Here is a 17,270-nt window from a genome sequence, read left to right as displayed (position 1 = left end):
GGCAACAACACCATGGGCCTGGCTTCCCCCGGCTCAGTGAGAAAACTGGCCAAAGCACCACACTCAGCGCTCAGCACGTGGTCGGGGTTCAATGCGTAGCAGCTGCTCTTACCCTTTATTGGCTCCCGTCTCTGGCTACAGGGGCAGTAAGTGCCAGATGACTCAGAAGGGCTCCAGAAGCCCCCGGGCTCATGGTCAGGCCCGGGGCTGGAGCTAGGGTCTAAGCTGAGGGGTGGAGCCATCCAAAACACAGGCTGAGATCTGCACTCAGGTGTCATCTCTCTAACGGAACTACTTATGAACGTCTACTACTACTTATGAACTTAAGAACGTCTGCAGTGCTTGGGAGTGAGGAACTGTTCCCTAACGAGGGTGTTGAAATACTCCCGTGTTCTGGTACAGTGTGCCTGGACCAGAGGCTTGGTTTTGTGGGTGTTGCTGGGCAGGAACGGGATAGCAGCAGAGATGGAGCCTGCTCAGAATAAAAGAGCAGGTGAGCAGCCACTCGGCCTGGCTTCAATCCTGCTTCTTACTAGCTGTGCAACCTTGAATAAGTTACTGAACTTCTCCGTGCCTCTGGTTTCCTCACATAGAAATGGGGGATCACAAAAGCACCCACCTCCTAGGGCTGTTGTGAGGCTTAACTGTTTGGATACAGGGAAATCACCCCGTGGGGCGCGGAGCATGGTGTGAGTGATTAGTACAGGTGAGCTAGCCCTATTATGATTTAAAAAAAAATTGTTTTTTCTTGGGCAAGCCATGCAGCATGTGGAAATGGTAGTTCCCTGACCAGGGATCAAACCCACGCCCCCTGCATTAAAAGCACAGATCCTTAACCACTGGACCGCCAGGGAGGTCCCAAGCTAGTGCTATTATTAATATCCCGTTCTCGCTGCAGGCTCCAGGATTCCTCCTGGACGTGCTCACTCTGCCTTCATTTTGAATGTTCTCTGCGACTACGTGTTTGGGGTTGCCGGCTGCCTGGGCACGCGTTGGCACTCGAGGTGGCATACTCACAGCGTCTGGATGGCCTGCAGAGGGGCAAAGAGCCCCTTGCTGATGGTCTGAAGCTTGTTGTCGTACAGGGAGAGCAGGTTGAGGTTCTGCAGGTCCTGAAACGTGTTCACCCGCAGGCAGTTGATCTTGTTGGCATTGAGGAGCCTGCGGGCAGGAGAGAGGCTGGTGACTCACTAATCCTCGTGATGACCCGCAGTGCTCTCCTTACAGCAGGGGCCCCGGCCCTCAGCAGAGAAAGAGAGGGACTTGCATGCCTGTGGCCACCGAACCTCCGGACACGTCCGGGCACTCACGCACCCGGTCACCACGGATGCTGTGTCGCACACCGATCGCTTGGAGACTTGCCCTGCACCCGTGCTCTCGCAGGGAGACCCGAAATGCCACCCTGTGTGCTCCACTTTCTGCTTTAGCATGCAGAGCTTCCAGGACTCAAAAAAAAAAAAAATCATTTGGCACAATTATTTGGATGCTTTAGCTGATTGACTAAGGGTAATTTTGATTCAGAAAATTCCTTAGAGTTCTTTTGGATCACTGATCCCGTTGGAAAACTGACGAAAGTTATAGGTCATCGTCCCAGAAAAAATACAGCCGTGGGTAGGCATGTGTGCACACACATACACATCCTTTCTCTCTCTCACACACACAGAAACACAAACACACACATGGATGGAGTCCCGCGTGATTCCGCAAATACACCACGCATGTTCCGAATACGCTCTTTACCCCTTTCATAACGTGATTCCTTCTCCTCCTCTGTATCTGAGCCCAAATGTCAGCTCCTCAGAGAGGCCTGCCCTGACCCCCTCATCTCCAGTACGACCCCTCCTATTGTCTCTCATAGCCCCCTATTTATTTCCTTCGAAGCATTTCTCTCAATTCATGGTTAGAGGATACTTGTTTGTTTTCCTGTTTATCATTTGCCTCCCACCCAAGACGGTAAGTTCTATGATGGTACAAATGACATTATTTTATTCCTCCCTTTATCCCTAGTGCTCAGCACAAGCATTTATTAAGAAATACACTCAACTCCATGTGCAAATCCAGGTGGTCACTCTCCTCTAAGGTGACACCTATCCCCCAGGGTCAGCCTTCCTATCCACGAGGGACCCCGTTCTGCTATGGTTTTAGTTCTTCAGACCCGCCCCGGCCAACCAAAACCAAAAAAAAGCAAAAAAAAAAAAAAAAGCATAAAAGGAAGCTGCGTTTCTGGTGAAATGCTGGTCCATCCTAGGTGATGGAAGTGTTTTCCAGAATGGGGCTGGCAAGCCAAGCACTTTGGGTCCTACAAATGTCCTTTATGATCCTAGACTGACTAGCTGTGCCCTTGAACCTCATGTAAAATCATTGCTCACCCACTCTTGAACGCAAGTGAGGGGGTTAATAAACTAACCCGCAAAAAGCTGGAATTTTTAAAATTTCTCTTTTCAACGCTGGCTCAGAGCTTCCCTCACGGGGAGGGACCCATGGGATGCATCATGGCTGGCTTGCCTCTGGAGGCTCTTGATGCCAGGGCCCAGGGGATTGGAGCTGGTAACGGAGGGGCTGCCATGGGAGCTCAATGACCCATGCCCCCACTCCCTTGCTGCAGGCCCGTCCTGTGAGGCAGGCAGCTGTGGCAGTGACAAGAGGAAGAAGAACTGATGTTTAATCTGGCTAATAACGGTCAGGGTCCCAAGGGTTCACACAGATGTCCTCCTGCCTCCCAGTGGCAAAAAAAGCTCACGTTGCTAGAATACATTTCCTGTTTTCCAGCGTGCTTTCCTGACATCCTTTTATTCTCACAGTAACCTGGGCAGATGGGCAGAGCCAGCCTTGCACGTTACAGTTGAGGAAACTGAGGCTGAGAGATTGGTGGGCTTGTTCGAGGTCACACGTTTCCAAGGCGCATGCTGGATGCAGTTATGGTACTCTAGGTCTCCGGAGGGTTTAGTTGCTTCTTTTTGAATGCCTCATCTACCCCACCCATCTGTCTATCCCCTCTGTAGCAATTTCCCCCAAGAATTTACTGTGCTTTGTATATTAAATTTTAGTCAAAATGACTCTATTTGGGGGGTATTTCAAGGAGGATGCTTTGGAACAGAGAAACAGGGAGAAGAGCGAGAGGATCCAACAGGGCTAAGTCGCCACAGGTCAGGAATGAACCCTTCACACACACACATTTTGTGGTTCTCTTGTTTAAAAAGAAAGATAAAGTATGCGGTAGATGATTTGTTCCAAAGTTTGATGTTCAGGGCCTTTTGAGGGCATCATCTTGCTAGGAAATACCGAATTATCAGTAAAGAGACCAGGTCAGAAATGCCAATCTCATGACCTGAGGATAGAATCCTCCCTGCAGCATCTTGCAACATCCCACATGCAACTCTGTTCATTCAGCCCTCCCAGTGTGTTAAAAACTGGGAAAAAACTATGATGAGGTATCACCTCACATCAGTCAGAATGGCCATCATTAAAAAGTCTACAAATAACAAATGCTGGAGAGGGTGTGGAGAAAAGGGAGCCCTCCTCCACTGTTGGTGGGAATGTAAAATTGGTGCAGCCACTATGGAGAACAGTATGGAGGTTCCTTAAAAACCTAAAAAAAGAGTCACCATATGATCCACTCCTGGGCGTATATCTGGAGAAAACGCTAATCCGAAAAGATACATGCACCCCAATATTCATAGCAGCACTATTTACAACAGCTAAGACACGGAAGCAACCTAAATGCCCATCAACAGATGAATGGATAAAGAAGATGTGGTATGTTTATATATATATATATATATATATATATATATATATATACATACACACACATACACACACACATATATATATGAAATGTAATATTACTCAGCTATAAAAAGCTGAGTAATATATTATAAAATGTATATATATATAAAATGTAATATATATATAAAGTATATATATTTATATAAAAATATATAAAATGTATATATAAAAAACGTAATATTACTCAGCTGTAAATATATATATATAAAATGTAATATTACTCAGCTATAAAAAGAATGAAATAATGCCATTTGCAGCAATATGGATGGACCTAGAGATTATCATACCAAGTGAAGTAAGTCAGACAGACAAAGATAAATATATGGTATCACTTACATGTGGAGTCTAAAATATGATACAAATGAACTTATTTACAAGGTAGAAACAGACTCACAGACATAGAAAACAAACTATGGTTACCAAAGGGGAAAGTGGGGTGGGGAGAGATAAATTAGGGGTTTGGGATTAGCAGATACAAACTACTATACATAATGGAAAAGAATTGAAAAAGAATATATATACATATATATGTAGAACTGAATCACTTTGCTGTACATCAGAAGCTAACAACATTGTAAATCAACTATACTTCAATAAAAAAAATTGGGACATTTCTCTCTCTCACTCACACACATCATATTTCTATCTTCTCTTGAAAAAAATCAGAAGCTCTAGTAACACTGGGCCCACTGGAGGCAGCCATGGGCTGGCTGCCCCCTTTAGATAAGACATATGCTCTGTTTGCCACAGTCCTCACTATTCCCTATTGATGCCCTTCACAAGTTTATTCTACTGACCTTGCCTGAGGAGGCATTTAGATTTGAGACTCTAGTGTAGATTCATGAGCCCAATTGCTGTACGTGGTTCTGGGGAATGCCAGACACTGGATAAGGCGGATGGCTATGGGGAGAGAGGAGTGCAACTCTGATCTGCCTTGAAAGGGTATCTAGACTGCAGGCCACTCTGGCAACCCTCCTCACCCATCAGAACTATCGAGGCTTCTTTTTCTGCCCACTTTCTTGTTCCCTATTGTTCCTAGATCTCTCAGCATGAGACGTTATCGCAAAGATGTAAGGCATCAAAACAACCCAGGCTGGCACAATTTTGAGGCAAAGATAGCGCATATGCAGGAGCAAAAGGAAACACAAAAGGGCAGAGCCTCCCCATCACTTATTCTCTCCCAGGATGCTTGGCTCCCTAAGGCAAGATGCATCGGTGCAGGGAGAGATAAAATTAAGCTGCTTATCCAGATTTAGATGCCGAGGACAGCCTCACTGATCTCCAGCACAGGCGACATCTAACAGCCTGTCTTTCTGTCCTCTATCCTTTGGGAGGAAGGTTGGCAGCTACTCAACTGGGTCTGGCTTCCATGAAAGGATCTCTGAGCTCTCTGGTACATGGACAAGAGTTGCAGGGGAATTAAACAAACAAACAACATCCTAATCATTTGTAGAGACGTGGATGGACCTAGAGAGTGTCATACAGAGTGAAGTAAGTCAGAAAGAGAAAAGCAAATATTGTATAATAACGCATATACGTGGAATCTAGAAAAATGGTATAGATGATCTTATTTGCAAAGCAGAAATAGAGACACAGAGGTAGAGAACAAATGTATGGATACCAAGGGGGAAAGGGGTGGAGTGGGAGGAACTGGGAGACTGGGACTGACACATATACATTATTGTTACTATGTATAAAATAGACAACCGATGGGAACATACTGTACAGCACAGGGAACTCTACCTAATGCACTGTGGTAACCTAAACGGGAGGGAAGTCCAAAAGGGAGGGGATATCTGTATGTGTATGGCTGATTCATTTTGTTGTGCAGTGGAGGCTAACACAACATTGTAAAGCAACCATAGTCCAATAAAAATTAATTAAAAAAAACCCCTAAAAAATAAAAAAAGAAAAACCACCCTATGATGGAGCAAACAGAGAGTAAACAACTATCTGAAATGGGGTTCAGCAATTCTGTGAGAAGTTCTGAACATATAGGCCTTCTCCCTCTTTCACTGGAGGGATTGATTCTGCCTCTTTCTCCATCAAGGCTGCTTGATCTGTCCCAGTTCATTCCCCTTGGAGAAGCAGTGGTGTAACTGCTGTGTGAATTAATACTAATGCAGCGTCATCTCCAGAGACCACAGCTCTGTGTGCAGCCCTGTGCCAAAGGTTTTCCAAAGCACTTTCCATGTAGTGTTTTCTTTCACCCTCACAGCACCACTATGATTGTCCTCATTTTGCTGATGAGGAAACTGAGGGTCAGAGTGGTGATGGATTTAACCAAGGCTGCCCAGTGAACTTCCAGCCTGTCCGACTCCAAAGCTCCTCTCTCATCCACCATGGAAAATCCATCTTCTCATTCCTGTGCCTGGTGGAAGGTGTCGCCTGTTTCTGGGGAGTGGCTGTTTTTGCTAGCTTCGGAATGCACCTGGGCACACTTCAGGTGGACGTTTGCCTCTTGGTTGTGTAGAGGCATCAGGCGTCCTGCTGACTCTTAGGGAGAACCCGGCACCAAGGTGCTGCGACGGGATTGCTCTTTGAAATGCTCACTAAGCTGCCATTGGCACGATGGCAGGCTCCTCGCTGAGTGGCCTGCACCTGTGTAAAGCAGGCTCTCAACCTTCACGCATCGTTGACTAACGGCTGATTTAGGAGCTGGTATGTTTGGCTCTGTGCTCCCCTCACCCTGAATTCTCACTCAAGGCAGACCAGGGGACAGCGACGAAGCAGAGACAACAGCATCCCTTATGCAAGATGGGCTGCTCCAGCTCGTCTCATTCAGGAGGCTGCCTGGTGCTCAAACTCCGAATTTTGATGCCCCCAACTAGATCTCGGCTTGATCCATTATTGGATCCAGCGAGCGGGGAGGGGTTGGGGATGTCCCGTGTGCATCAATATTTCCCCAGAAGCAGATCCAACCGTCTTGCGGGGCCACCCGCTCCCAGACCCACCTCCCAAAGGAAACGTGGAGGTCATATAAACAGAAGAGAGATGGCAGTTGGGCGGGGGTGGGGCTGAGCTGATCAGGCCAGGTTGAACAGCTGGGACCACATGACCTAACAGGTAATAAGCACTATGTGTGGCCAGGCACTCGCGCAGCTCCTTACAAATATTAACTTATGGAATCTCCATCTGACAGATGATGAGACCCCTGGGACTCAAAAAGCTTGAGTACTTTTGACCAAAGTGGCACAACTAGTAAGTGGTAGGTTGAGATTTGGATCCATGCTATCTTATTTTAAAAGCCTTTGCTCCAGGCTTCCCTGGTGGCGCAGTGGTTGAGAGTCCACCTGCCGATGCAGGGGACATGGGTTCGTGCCCCGGTCCGGGAAGATCCCACATGCCGCGGAGTGGCTGGGTCCGTGAGCCATGGCCGCTGAGCCTGCGCGTCCGGAGCCTGTGCTCCACAACGGGAGAGGCCACAACAGTGAGAGGTCCGCGTACCGCAAAAAAAAAAAAAAAAAAAAAAAAAGCCTTTGCTCCCACTCCCATGCCTGTGAAGGGACTGTGGGAAGCGCCTGAAGCTTGTGGAAGGAGGTAGAAGTATGTTTTTGTAGCCACTCCCATTAACTTAGTGATGATTCTACAATAAGACGAAAGCAAAGAGCCACGCTCCCGCCAGAGGAAATTACGGAGAGTGCGAGTACACATACATCACCTTCTAAACTTACGTCTAAGTGTTAGCTCTACGAGGCACTCTTTCCGCCCGCCCCTTCACCGGGCCCTTTCAGCTTCCACATATGTTCCATGTCAAGAGGTATTAGCACTCAGCCCATTGAGTAACCAACCTAACGATGCGGCGGAGAGATAATCCTCTCCAGGAGCTGTGGCCTTCAGAAAAAGCAAGGCAGGAAACAGAAGCCATTGGGAGCCTCAGAGCTGGAGCGGGAGGCGGGGGGAGGGAGAATGAATAGCACAAGTCCTCAGTCTGGGCTAAGGAGGGCTCTTCTGATTCCAGTCATGCTGGGGGACCGGGCCTGGCCCGGCCAGGAAAGTCCCAGGTGCTCTCATCGCTCGTAGCAGCTTGTAGCCTCATTCACTCAGGGTCCAGGTAATAGGGGGAGATGGGCCACAGGAGGGAAGTGAGGTCCACCCTGACCTGTGAAAAGGACCCCCCACACCCAGTCTCCCTAAAGAGGCCACATGGTTGGGGTTCACTTTGTAGCAGCTGTTCTTACTCTTTATTGGCTCCCGTCTCTGGCTACAGAGGCAGAGGACCACTGAGGCCCCATTTGTAGCTACTGCCCTTGCCCACATCTCCTCCTCCAAGAAGATTCCCCTGAGCTCACAGCCTTTGCCGTAAGGTTTGGAAAACACAAACATCTGGAATCAGGCTTCATGATAAATTGCATCAAAATCACCTAGGTAACGCCAGTGGTTCACATATTGATTCAGTGGCCCCGAGCTCTCATTTGGGTGATATTTATATTCTCCACATCTGCCCACGTGTCTGCGGAAGACAGCGGTTTAAGGCTACTCCTCCTACTTATACGGTGTTTGTCTGCAAACGCCAAAAGCATATTCCAAACCTGGAGTACAAGGTCTTCTCAGAAAACGTGTCAAGAAAGAGCGCAGCAGCCCCTTCCTGCAGAATACATGAAGCCCTTCCGGGAAACACCACGGGATAGGAAGATGGGCCCAGGCTCCCCGCCAGGCGGGGACTTCATGGAGCCTCCTTTTCTTAAAGTGACACTGGCGGGGGGTGGGGCGGGTCATTTTCTGTTTCGTAAACACTCAGATGCATCCAAAGGAAGGGAAAGATGTACCCACAACCCCATGGCATAACCCTTTCTCTGGCTCCTCCTGTAGGGGAATCATTTCTCAGGAATGGGTTACAAAGGCTCTCTGTTATCAAAATAAGTCCTCTGTGTATCCCTGCGAGTATTTCCCACTATTAAGCACTGGCATTAACTATTAGTGAGGATGCCAATTAGGGGAGCCATTCTGGACCTCTGATTAAGCTGCAGGATTTAGAGTTAACCCCTCTCATTATTGTGTCTTTCTCTTTTAAAAAAATTCTTTAGAATTAACCCTCTGCCACCCTGAAATTCTTTATCTACTAATTGTAATAAGGACTGCTCTCCTGCCTTAGAACAAACATGCTATTATCTTTCCCATATGAAATACGGGGGATTTAGTTTGACCTTTGGCAACCTCCTGAGGCTGGACCTGGGGAAGAACCTGGTGACATCTGGTGCCACGAGGTCAAGGACTTCTGACCCCGCCCAGAATCTTCTCTGAGCCTGTGAATGGGTGCTGTGGGCCACGCCATGCTAAACACTCACACAAAGAAACAAGAGGAGCCCTCCAAGTCCCTGGGGGCAATGATGACGCCTTCTTCTCTCCTGATAATGACTGCACTGCTGGTCATGGGCTGTGGGTTGTCATGGTGACTCAAACTGAAGTGCAGCAACAGGGTGGCCTGTCTGAAAAATAGGACCTCCTTTGAATCCACAGATATAGGAGGGCACGAGGAAGAGGGTACAAGCAACGGGGACCTCCTAAGGTAATCAGAGGGAAGCTGAACTTCTGAGAGACCGGATGAAGGGGCCATCACCTGCTCTCAGGAGATCGAGGGCCTCACCTAGTGTGACCTGGCCTGCCCCTTCCCTCCCCAACAGCTACTAGAGTAGAACTTGCCTATCTGACTGCTACCTGGTTACTAATCAGTCCTTTAAGAGGGATAAACCATTCACTCAATGACCAAAGCATGGAATGATTCCAGAATTTAAGTCCCCTCAAGAGCTTTCCTTAGGAAGTTCCAGGTACACAAGAGAGGGAAGAATTCCTCCCTCAAAAATGCATCACAAAGGAAGTCTGCTTCTACTGCTGGGGAGAATTCTCATCATCTCACCTCAACCCAGTCTTTAAGAACAAGCAGCTTCTTTTTTTTTTTTTTTTTTGTGGTACGTGGGCCTCTCACTGTTGTGGCCTCTTCCGTTGTGGAGCACAGGCTCCGGACGCGCAGGCTCAGCGGCCACGGCTCACGGGCCCAGCCGCTCCGTGGCATGTGGGATCTTCCCGGACCGGGGCACGAACCCGTGTCCCCTGCATCGGCAGGCGGACTCTCAACCAGTGCGCCACCGGGGAAGCCAAGAACAAGCGGCTTTTTGATTGCCCTCTTACAGGGCTCAGCTCGAACTTTAGTGGGGTGAGGACAGTCAACCAGAGGAAGTTCCATGGGAGACAGGGGTCTGTGATTTAGACTGAAGCTTAACAAGAGGCGCTGATAAAGCAGCAGTTCCACAGTACTCCCCCCTTGGCTTGAGCCAGTGAGGAATTCTTGTTTCGTGTATCACAAAACTAGCTCTGCAGGTTGGCCCATGACTGCGTCAGAAGCAGATATCTCTGGTGTGGACTCCAGATTCAGACTGCTTGGGTTCCAACGCTCCATCACTTACGTGCTGAGAGACAATGGCCAAGTGACTTAACCCGTCAGTTGCTCAGTTTCTACATCTATAAAATGGGCCTCTGAACAATACCTTTCTCTTAGTGTGGTTGTAAAGGTTAGATGAGATAGTGTATATGAAATTGCTTAGCACAGGTTCTGGAACATATTAAGTATTCAATAAATGGTAGCTGTTGTCATCAGCAGCAGTAGTTGTACTTGCAAAACAGCCGAGAAGGGAAAGTGAGCTATAGGGAGCGGAGTTTTGCTCACTGCCCTGTAACTGGCATGTTGCTTGGAAAACTCCAAGATGCTCCAGTGGTCTTGTCTGCCTTCCAAGAAAATCAAACAACAGGTGCTAGGCTGTCTTAACTTATTCCAGCCCTAAGACAGTCTGGTTTGGTTAAGACCTCCCGGAGCAGGTTTAACATCGACCGGAGCCAGCATTTACACGAAAGCTTCCACCTCAAATGACTGCCTGCCCCACTTGAATCCCTCTTCCGTGCATATGCCGTGCAATCAATGAGTACTAACTGCATGTGCCGATCCCCCGGGGGAGCTGTAACGACGCAGCTTACTGCTGCCCATCAGAGGGGAAAGTGATGGCTCCGGAGACACGCTGACTGCTTGCTTTCCTTGCCTTGGGGAGGACTGACCCCTGAGCTGCAAGGTGACATATCTGGGGGCACTCTGGCTGGCTGCACACTCAGGATCATCGTCTCCACTCACATCCTAGAAACCCAGGAGCCAGGGTGGGCAGGGGAACGGCGAACAGCTAAGCTTTCACTCTGTTTCTGGTGAGGAAGGGCGTGGACGGAGCCTGGGAGAAGAGGACAGGTCACTTCTCGGGTGATCAGAGTTGGGCGCGCATGCCCAGTGGCATGCCTGGTCCTAACCTTGGATTCTGAGATGTCTCTGTGTGGGAAATTTCAGTTCTCTGCAGTTTAGGAGGGAGTCTCTAAACACACTTCTTGCCCTACTGGGCACCTGACTCGTGTTCCAGTAGCCTGTTTTAAGGAAGGAAACTGACAGGCTCCCTTGCATCCCCCGAAGATCATAAGGGTTGTTACTGATAACAAATGTGTGTTTATACAATGAAAGTCTGCAGGAACTGAACCTGTTTAGGATTAATTACAGGGAGACATACTAGCTATTTTCAAACACTTGAAGAATATGAGAATAGCCTTTTCTGAGTTTCCCAAAAGCCATTACTGAGGTTTAGTATAAGAAAGAGCTTCCTAACCTTCTAACTACACTGAGACAACTTATCACAGAAACTTATCAGCAAAAGAGCAGTAGGATTTGTCCCAGGGTGCGTGGGACAGGTTTCCATACCAGCTGGGTGAGAGGCTGTCCTGGAAGCCCTGAAGATTTTGGAAGTCCAACTAAAGGAGGTGACTCTTGTGAGGCTGACACCAAGAGGATAGGGGTTTGGGGGTCCTTCCCAGGACTGCTGAAGCTTGTCCATGGAGACCCATTTGCTGCAGCCTCTGAGAAACTCTGAAGACTGAGACATTCTCCTATCAGCATTGGCCATCTGCCCGAATAAACAGGGCAAGAGAATGACCCAGGAGGGCTGGGTACAGAACAGGCTGGGCAAGTGTGGTGGAATAGCTGAAAAGTTTAGAGAAACAGGGAAAGGGGAGATGGGCAGTCAGGACCACCAACTACAATGCACCTGCTTTACTCCTGGCAGCATCGTGACAAGTGCCAGAAAGGAAACATCCAAGATCATTTTGGGTGGCAGAGACAGCTTGGCTTTGTGATGCGCCCATAACTTGAGAGATGGAGAGAGAAGAAAAAAACGCAAACCTCTTGCAAAACGTCTTCGAGTCAAAGGACAGGAAATTTCCCAGACTAGCAGGGTATTCTAATCAGAGCCTTCTCATCGGAGTGTCTCCAGTCTAACAAGGAGAAATCCAATCTACCGCGGGCTGAACGCTAAATTAGATCTAATCAGGACCTGCTTTCTAACTGCTCAACAGCAGGTCAAAGCCCAATGATGGCTACAGTTGCTGGTTCTTTCTGGAAAGTGAGGTGGCCTGAGTTGTGTCAACTCTCGGTCTCGAGAGAAGGGGGGATGCTTTGTCTTTACTCCCAGTCACTCAACTCCCTCTGCTCAAAATGGTGATACTCAACCAGAGTTGCCTTCCCTGTCCATGCAGAGTCCTGTCAACTCCAGTCATCTCACGACTGCTGTCAGCTTGGAGCTGGGATACATTTCCTTTTTTTATTTTTATTTTATTTATTTATGTATTTTTTGCGGTATGCGGGCCTCTCACTGTTGTAGCCTCTCCCGTTGCGGACCACAGGCTCCGGACGCGCAGGCTCAGCGGCCATGGCTCACGGACCCAGCCGCTCCGCGGCATGTGGGATCTTCCCGGACCGGGGCACGAACCCGCGTGCCCTGCATCGGCAGGCGGACTCTCAAAACATGCATTTATGGAATCTTTGCTACATGCCCTGCACTGTGCTAGGCACTTTGACGCATGCTACATTTCTCCTTAATGCATGCAAGGGCATAGAGCTTTCTGCGGTCAAAACACAGACTGTAAAAGGATATTCACTCCAGCCCAGTGAAACGCACCACCTCCAAATCTAACTCTAGGCCATGCTATTGTTACTCTTCTTGGAAGGGATTAATAGCTACAGTTAACTGGCCTTATAGTGGCCGTTCTAACTTACAGTTTCTTTGCTACAAGCAAAGAATACCATCTGTGAACCCCCCAGCTCCCTGCAGAGCCCTGGCATGTTATTCTAACAAAGAGCCACAAAGGCCCACCAAGGGCTGCAACCTTTGAACACTAGTAGGTAGGGACACAGAGACACAGAGAGTGAGACAGACACGGAGACAGAGGTGTGAGGGGCTGGATGGGTGGGATGCAGAGAAAAAGAACAGAATTTTCTTTCTCTTGCTTTCGGCCTCATTGAAACAAACCTGACTATCGCTGTGGTGGATGTGCTGCCTGGAAACTAGCTGGGCGTCTCATCTGGACACGATTCACATTCTTATATTGTCTTAGGAGACTCTGTCCAGGGCTGAGTCTTAACAGGACATGGGAAGGGTAGGGAGTAAATGTGAGAAGAAAAGGCTAAAGGAAAAGTCTCACTTCCTTTTTCTTTGGATGTCACCACGTGAGATGCGTTGCCAAGCTTCTTCTATTCACCATTGCTCCTGGCCGCCCACCCATCGGAGCCACAACTTGACTACATGGTGCGCAAGCTCATAATGGAGCTTCACGTAACGGCCCACGGGAGCAGGGAGGCCCCAGGCCCCTTCCTTCCTGCCTGTGACTTAGAAGTGATTTTACAATGGCACGCATACAAATGTGCATGCGTACGCACACACATTCACCTGTACTCAGATGCACGCCTCTGGGAACATACGTCTTGTGCTGTTCAGAGGTCCGGGAGGCTTCTGAGCCACAGGACCACATAAGCTCTACTCCAGCTTCCACACCTATTTTGCTGTGTGACTGAGGACAAGTCCTCTCCCTCTCTGAAACTTGGTATCTTCCATCGCTCACAGGATACTCAAGATCAATTCCTAATACCAATAGGAATCGTGATGGTCCCTGAGCAGACATGGACATGCACGCGCGCACACGTACACACACACACACATACACACACACACACACACTCCCCACACCCATAGTACATGCGTGTAGATACTATGGCTACCTGATCACAAACAAGAGATAATTCTCCCCCAGTCATAAAATCTTAAAATACAGGATGAGCTGAATTCCTTTCCTGGCCTCTCCACATCAGAGTTCATTTATCTTCTTCAAACATTTAAGCTCAAATGACCACAATGAAACAAATGCAAATAAATAATCCCAGAGCTTAAAATTTGAGGCAACAAATCTTCCTTTAAATTAAATAAACGCTTCCCATCTCAGCCACATCTTACCCAGATAGAGTCACAGCAGTGATCGATCATGCTCCTTCTCTAATTATTTCACTGCCCCACCCCTACCCTTCTTCAAGGTCTCATGTCTACCGGCAGCTCTGTTTCAGCTTTCGTATTGGAATACGGTGTATGAATATTTTAGTTCCCTAAGTTCCCAGCACACCCCTGCCCCATGCTTCCCTTCGTAGGATTCACCTCTGGCTTAATTTCTAGCCCCTTAAGCCTGAGGTTAGTGATTCATACCTGGGCCAGGCTCCCGAGCTGTATCATCTATAGCTCGTTTACATTGACCTTAGGCTTCCTCTGCCAACTCCCTGGCTCTCCTTCCGCCAAGAAGAGGTGATGGAGGTACGGGGTGGACAGCTCAAAAAAACATGTTTTTTTTTTTTCTTTTAATGGGCATAAAGTCAAAAGAAGAACTCTACGGAGCACGGCTCAAAGTTTGCAGGAAAGAGCCTGCAAATAGTTCCAGAGACACGATTAGTGACTAAGTTCCTACTCACAGCAGCTGTAGGGACACCAGCCCATCAAACAATCCCTTGGCAATCTCGGTGATCTTGTTCCCATAGAGCACCCTGGAAAAGAGCAGAGAGGACAGCGGTCACTGCGGATGAGAGGCCACTGGAACTCCTTCAAGGAGGAGGCCACCAGCTTGGCCCGCTCTGGGGGCCATCTCAGAGCACTGGCTTCCCCAGCCCGCCTCACCTTCTCCTCCCCAGTGAGACAGTGGGCTAGTGCCACTGGGGGTGCTGCAGGGGCAGGCTGTCCGGGAGGCAAGGAGAAATGGGCTCCAACCTGTTCTACCCCTGGGCAGCCCAGCTCAATAAATCACCCACAATAGGAAGACGCAATCGCTTTGTGGTGTCTCCCAGAGCGGCTAATATGACTCACACCCCAGCAGTAAATAAGATGTGTGGGAAGCTGGCCGGCCCTGTGTTTTCTTGTCTTCAATGGGTATTGATCAGGCTGAGCCCAGCCTATACAGAACGTTTCCTTTTAATATCCTGTTGCATCCTAGGAATTCCTGAGCTGAGTCCCTTATCATCCGTCTAGACAGGGCTTTGGGTATCTGGCGTCCCATCCAGATGGCTCAGGGACTGCTGAGTCAAGGACTGGCTCTTAGGAAAAACTAGGGAGCAAGGAATTGTTATCGCGGTACCAGCAGCTTCTACATTACAGCCTTTTTCCCTATCCTCTGAGCTCCAAGAGCTAAGGAACTCAGAATTCTTTTACCCTTTTCTCTTCCCTACAGAGTCCCTCACACTGGGTGTCCTATTCAAGGGCTGGTCTCTGGTGATCCGTGAGGCTTGGGGAAGAAGTGTACTGGGTCTGCCTCCCCCGAAGACACTGCTGGCCTCTCTCTGCTCTCATCCATGGCACAGACTTTGCTGTCTCTTGGGTCCAGCCTCCTCCGAGATGGAGGGAACTTAGCTAAGAAGAATTAAAAAAAAAAAATTCCCTCTTGAGCTCTGGAGTGCCTTGAATGAACGCAGGATTCGATCCCCACTCAGATTGCAAATTCAGGCTGTGATGTGTCATCGAGGAGACCAAATATTAGGATGAGGAAACGGTCAATGGGAGCGATAAACCCAATTCCCCATTTTCCAGACGCCACCAGGAGTGAAGAGCGAGCCTCCCGCTCAGCCTGCGGGTGTGTTTCATGAATGTTTCAACAAACTAACGGCTAAACAAAAGTCAGCACAATGGCTCAGGCTTGCATTTGTAATTCATATTATTAATGTCCCACTGCTCACTGTGCCAAATGCAGTCGTGTCACTGTCTGTTTGCTGATGTTAGAACCTGCAGCGTAGCAGAAGCCGGAGGGACAACGGGGCTGGTGGGGGGGGAGGGGTTCCTCAAATCATGTGTCCATATGGGGCGTCTCTAAGCTTCAGTGGGTCAAAACTACTCTCCGGCAGGCTGACGTGGGCTGTGGGTCCACCTCGGGGCACCTGGGTGTAGACCTGTCTGGCTTTACCCCCAGATCTCTCCTTGACTTTCCTTCCCACCTTTCAGATCTGGGCTCAAACACCTCGTCCTTGGGAAGCTTCTCTTGAATATCTTAGTCAACATTTTCTACCACCTGTCACTCTATTTTTATTTCTTCATCCCTTTTCATTACGTCATGTCATATTACTTATACATTTATTTATTTTAAACAGTTTCTGTGCCTCCCGCACTGGCCCCCTTGAGTATAGGTTCTGTATGTGGTGACATCATGTGGCTTGCTCGTGGCTGGGTCCCTAGAGTCGAAATCTGAATAGGATCTAACACAATAAATATCTGTTGAAAGAATGAACAGCTCTGGGCTCTCCTGGTGGCGCAGTGGTTAAGAATCCGCCTTCCACCGCAGGGGACACGGGTTCGAGCCCTGGTCCGGGAAGATCCCACATGCCGCGGAGCAACTAAGCCCGTGCGCCACAACTACTGAGCCTACGTGACACAACTACTGGAGCCCGTGTGCCTAGAGCCCGTGCTCCGCAACAAGAGAAGCCACCGCAATGAGAAGCCCGCGCACCGCAACAAAAGGTAGCCCCCGCTCACTGCAACTAGAGAAAGCCCGTGCGCAGCAACGAAGACCCAGTGCAGCCAAAAATAAATAAATTAAAAAGAAAAGAATGAACAGGTCTGGGGTAAAGGCTTTCCTGCCCTTTCCGTTGGCCATTCCTGACTTTGGATTGGGTGTGTTGGTATTCAAAGCTCCATGATGTCAAGGGTCTTGTCTGTCCAGTTCACTGCCACATTCTCAGTGCCTATAAGGCTACTCAGTACACAGTAGGCATCTACTGTATGGCTAAATGCACGCAGTGGGGGTGAGAGGCGCTTCACTTTAACAATGCCCTGATATATTTCAGAATTGGCTAGTGGCATGCCAATGTCCTGTTTGGCAACCAGATTTTGAATTTCTTTTCCTGCAAGACAGGAAGCGTCTCACTGTCCTCAGACTGTTCCCAGATCCCAGCAGAGGGACAGCAGACAAGGGGAACAGCAGGGTGGGGACAGGGATAGGACCGCGGTGGCAGATGGCCACTCTCCCTTCTCCTCTGTGAGCTTCAGCGCAATAAGCAGACACTAATCTCACACACAATCCTGTCTTTGATATCCCAGCCAGATGTTCTACCTGATAAACGAAACTACTTTACTCCGCCAGCAGCAGGCAACAACTGAATCAAG

General features: G+C 48.8%; 1 protein-coding gene across 2 annotated transcripts in view; it reads right to left on the bottom strand.

The window, feature by feature from the left end:
• SLIT3 (slit guidance ligand 3) overlaps positions 1 to 17,270 on the bottom strand; it is a gene marked incomplete at its 5' end in the record, with an annotated part of 610,658 nt that overhangs the window by 100,352 nt on the left and 493,036 nt on the right. For both annotated transcript variants that reach the window (XM_082835732.1, XM_082835733.1), the window contains 2 exons: positions 1,018 to 1,161; positions 14,600 to 14,671. In XM_082835732.1, coding sequence (XP_082691858.1) covers positions 1,018 to 1,161; positions 14,600 to 14,671 — 216 coding nt within the window. The remainder of the gene's footprint in view (positions 1 to 1,017; positions 1,162 to 14,599; positions 14,672 to 17,270) is intronic.

This window comes from Leucopleurus acutus (genome assembly GCF_964270905.1).
Source record: "Leucopleurus acutus genome assembly, chromosome: 3".
Lineage (NCBI taxonomy): Eukaryota > Metazoa > Chordata > Mammalia > Artiodactyla > Delphinidae > Leucopleurus > Leucopleurus acutus.
Note: the sequence above shows the minus strand (reverse complement) of the source record. Positions and strands in the feature narration are given on the sequence as shown.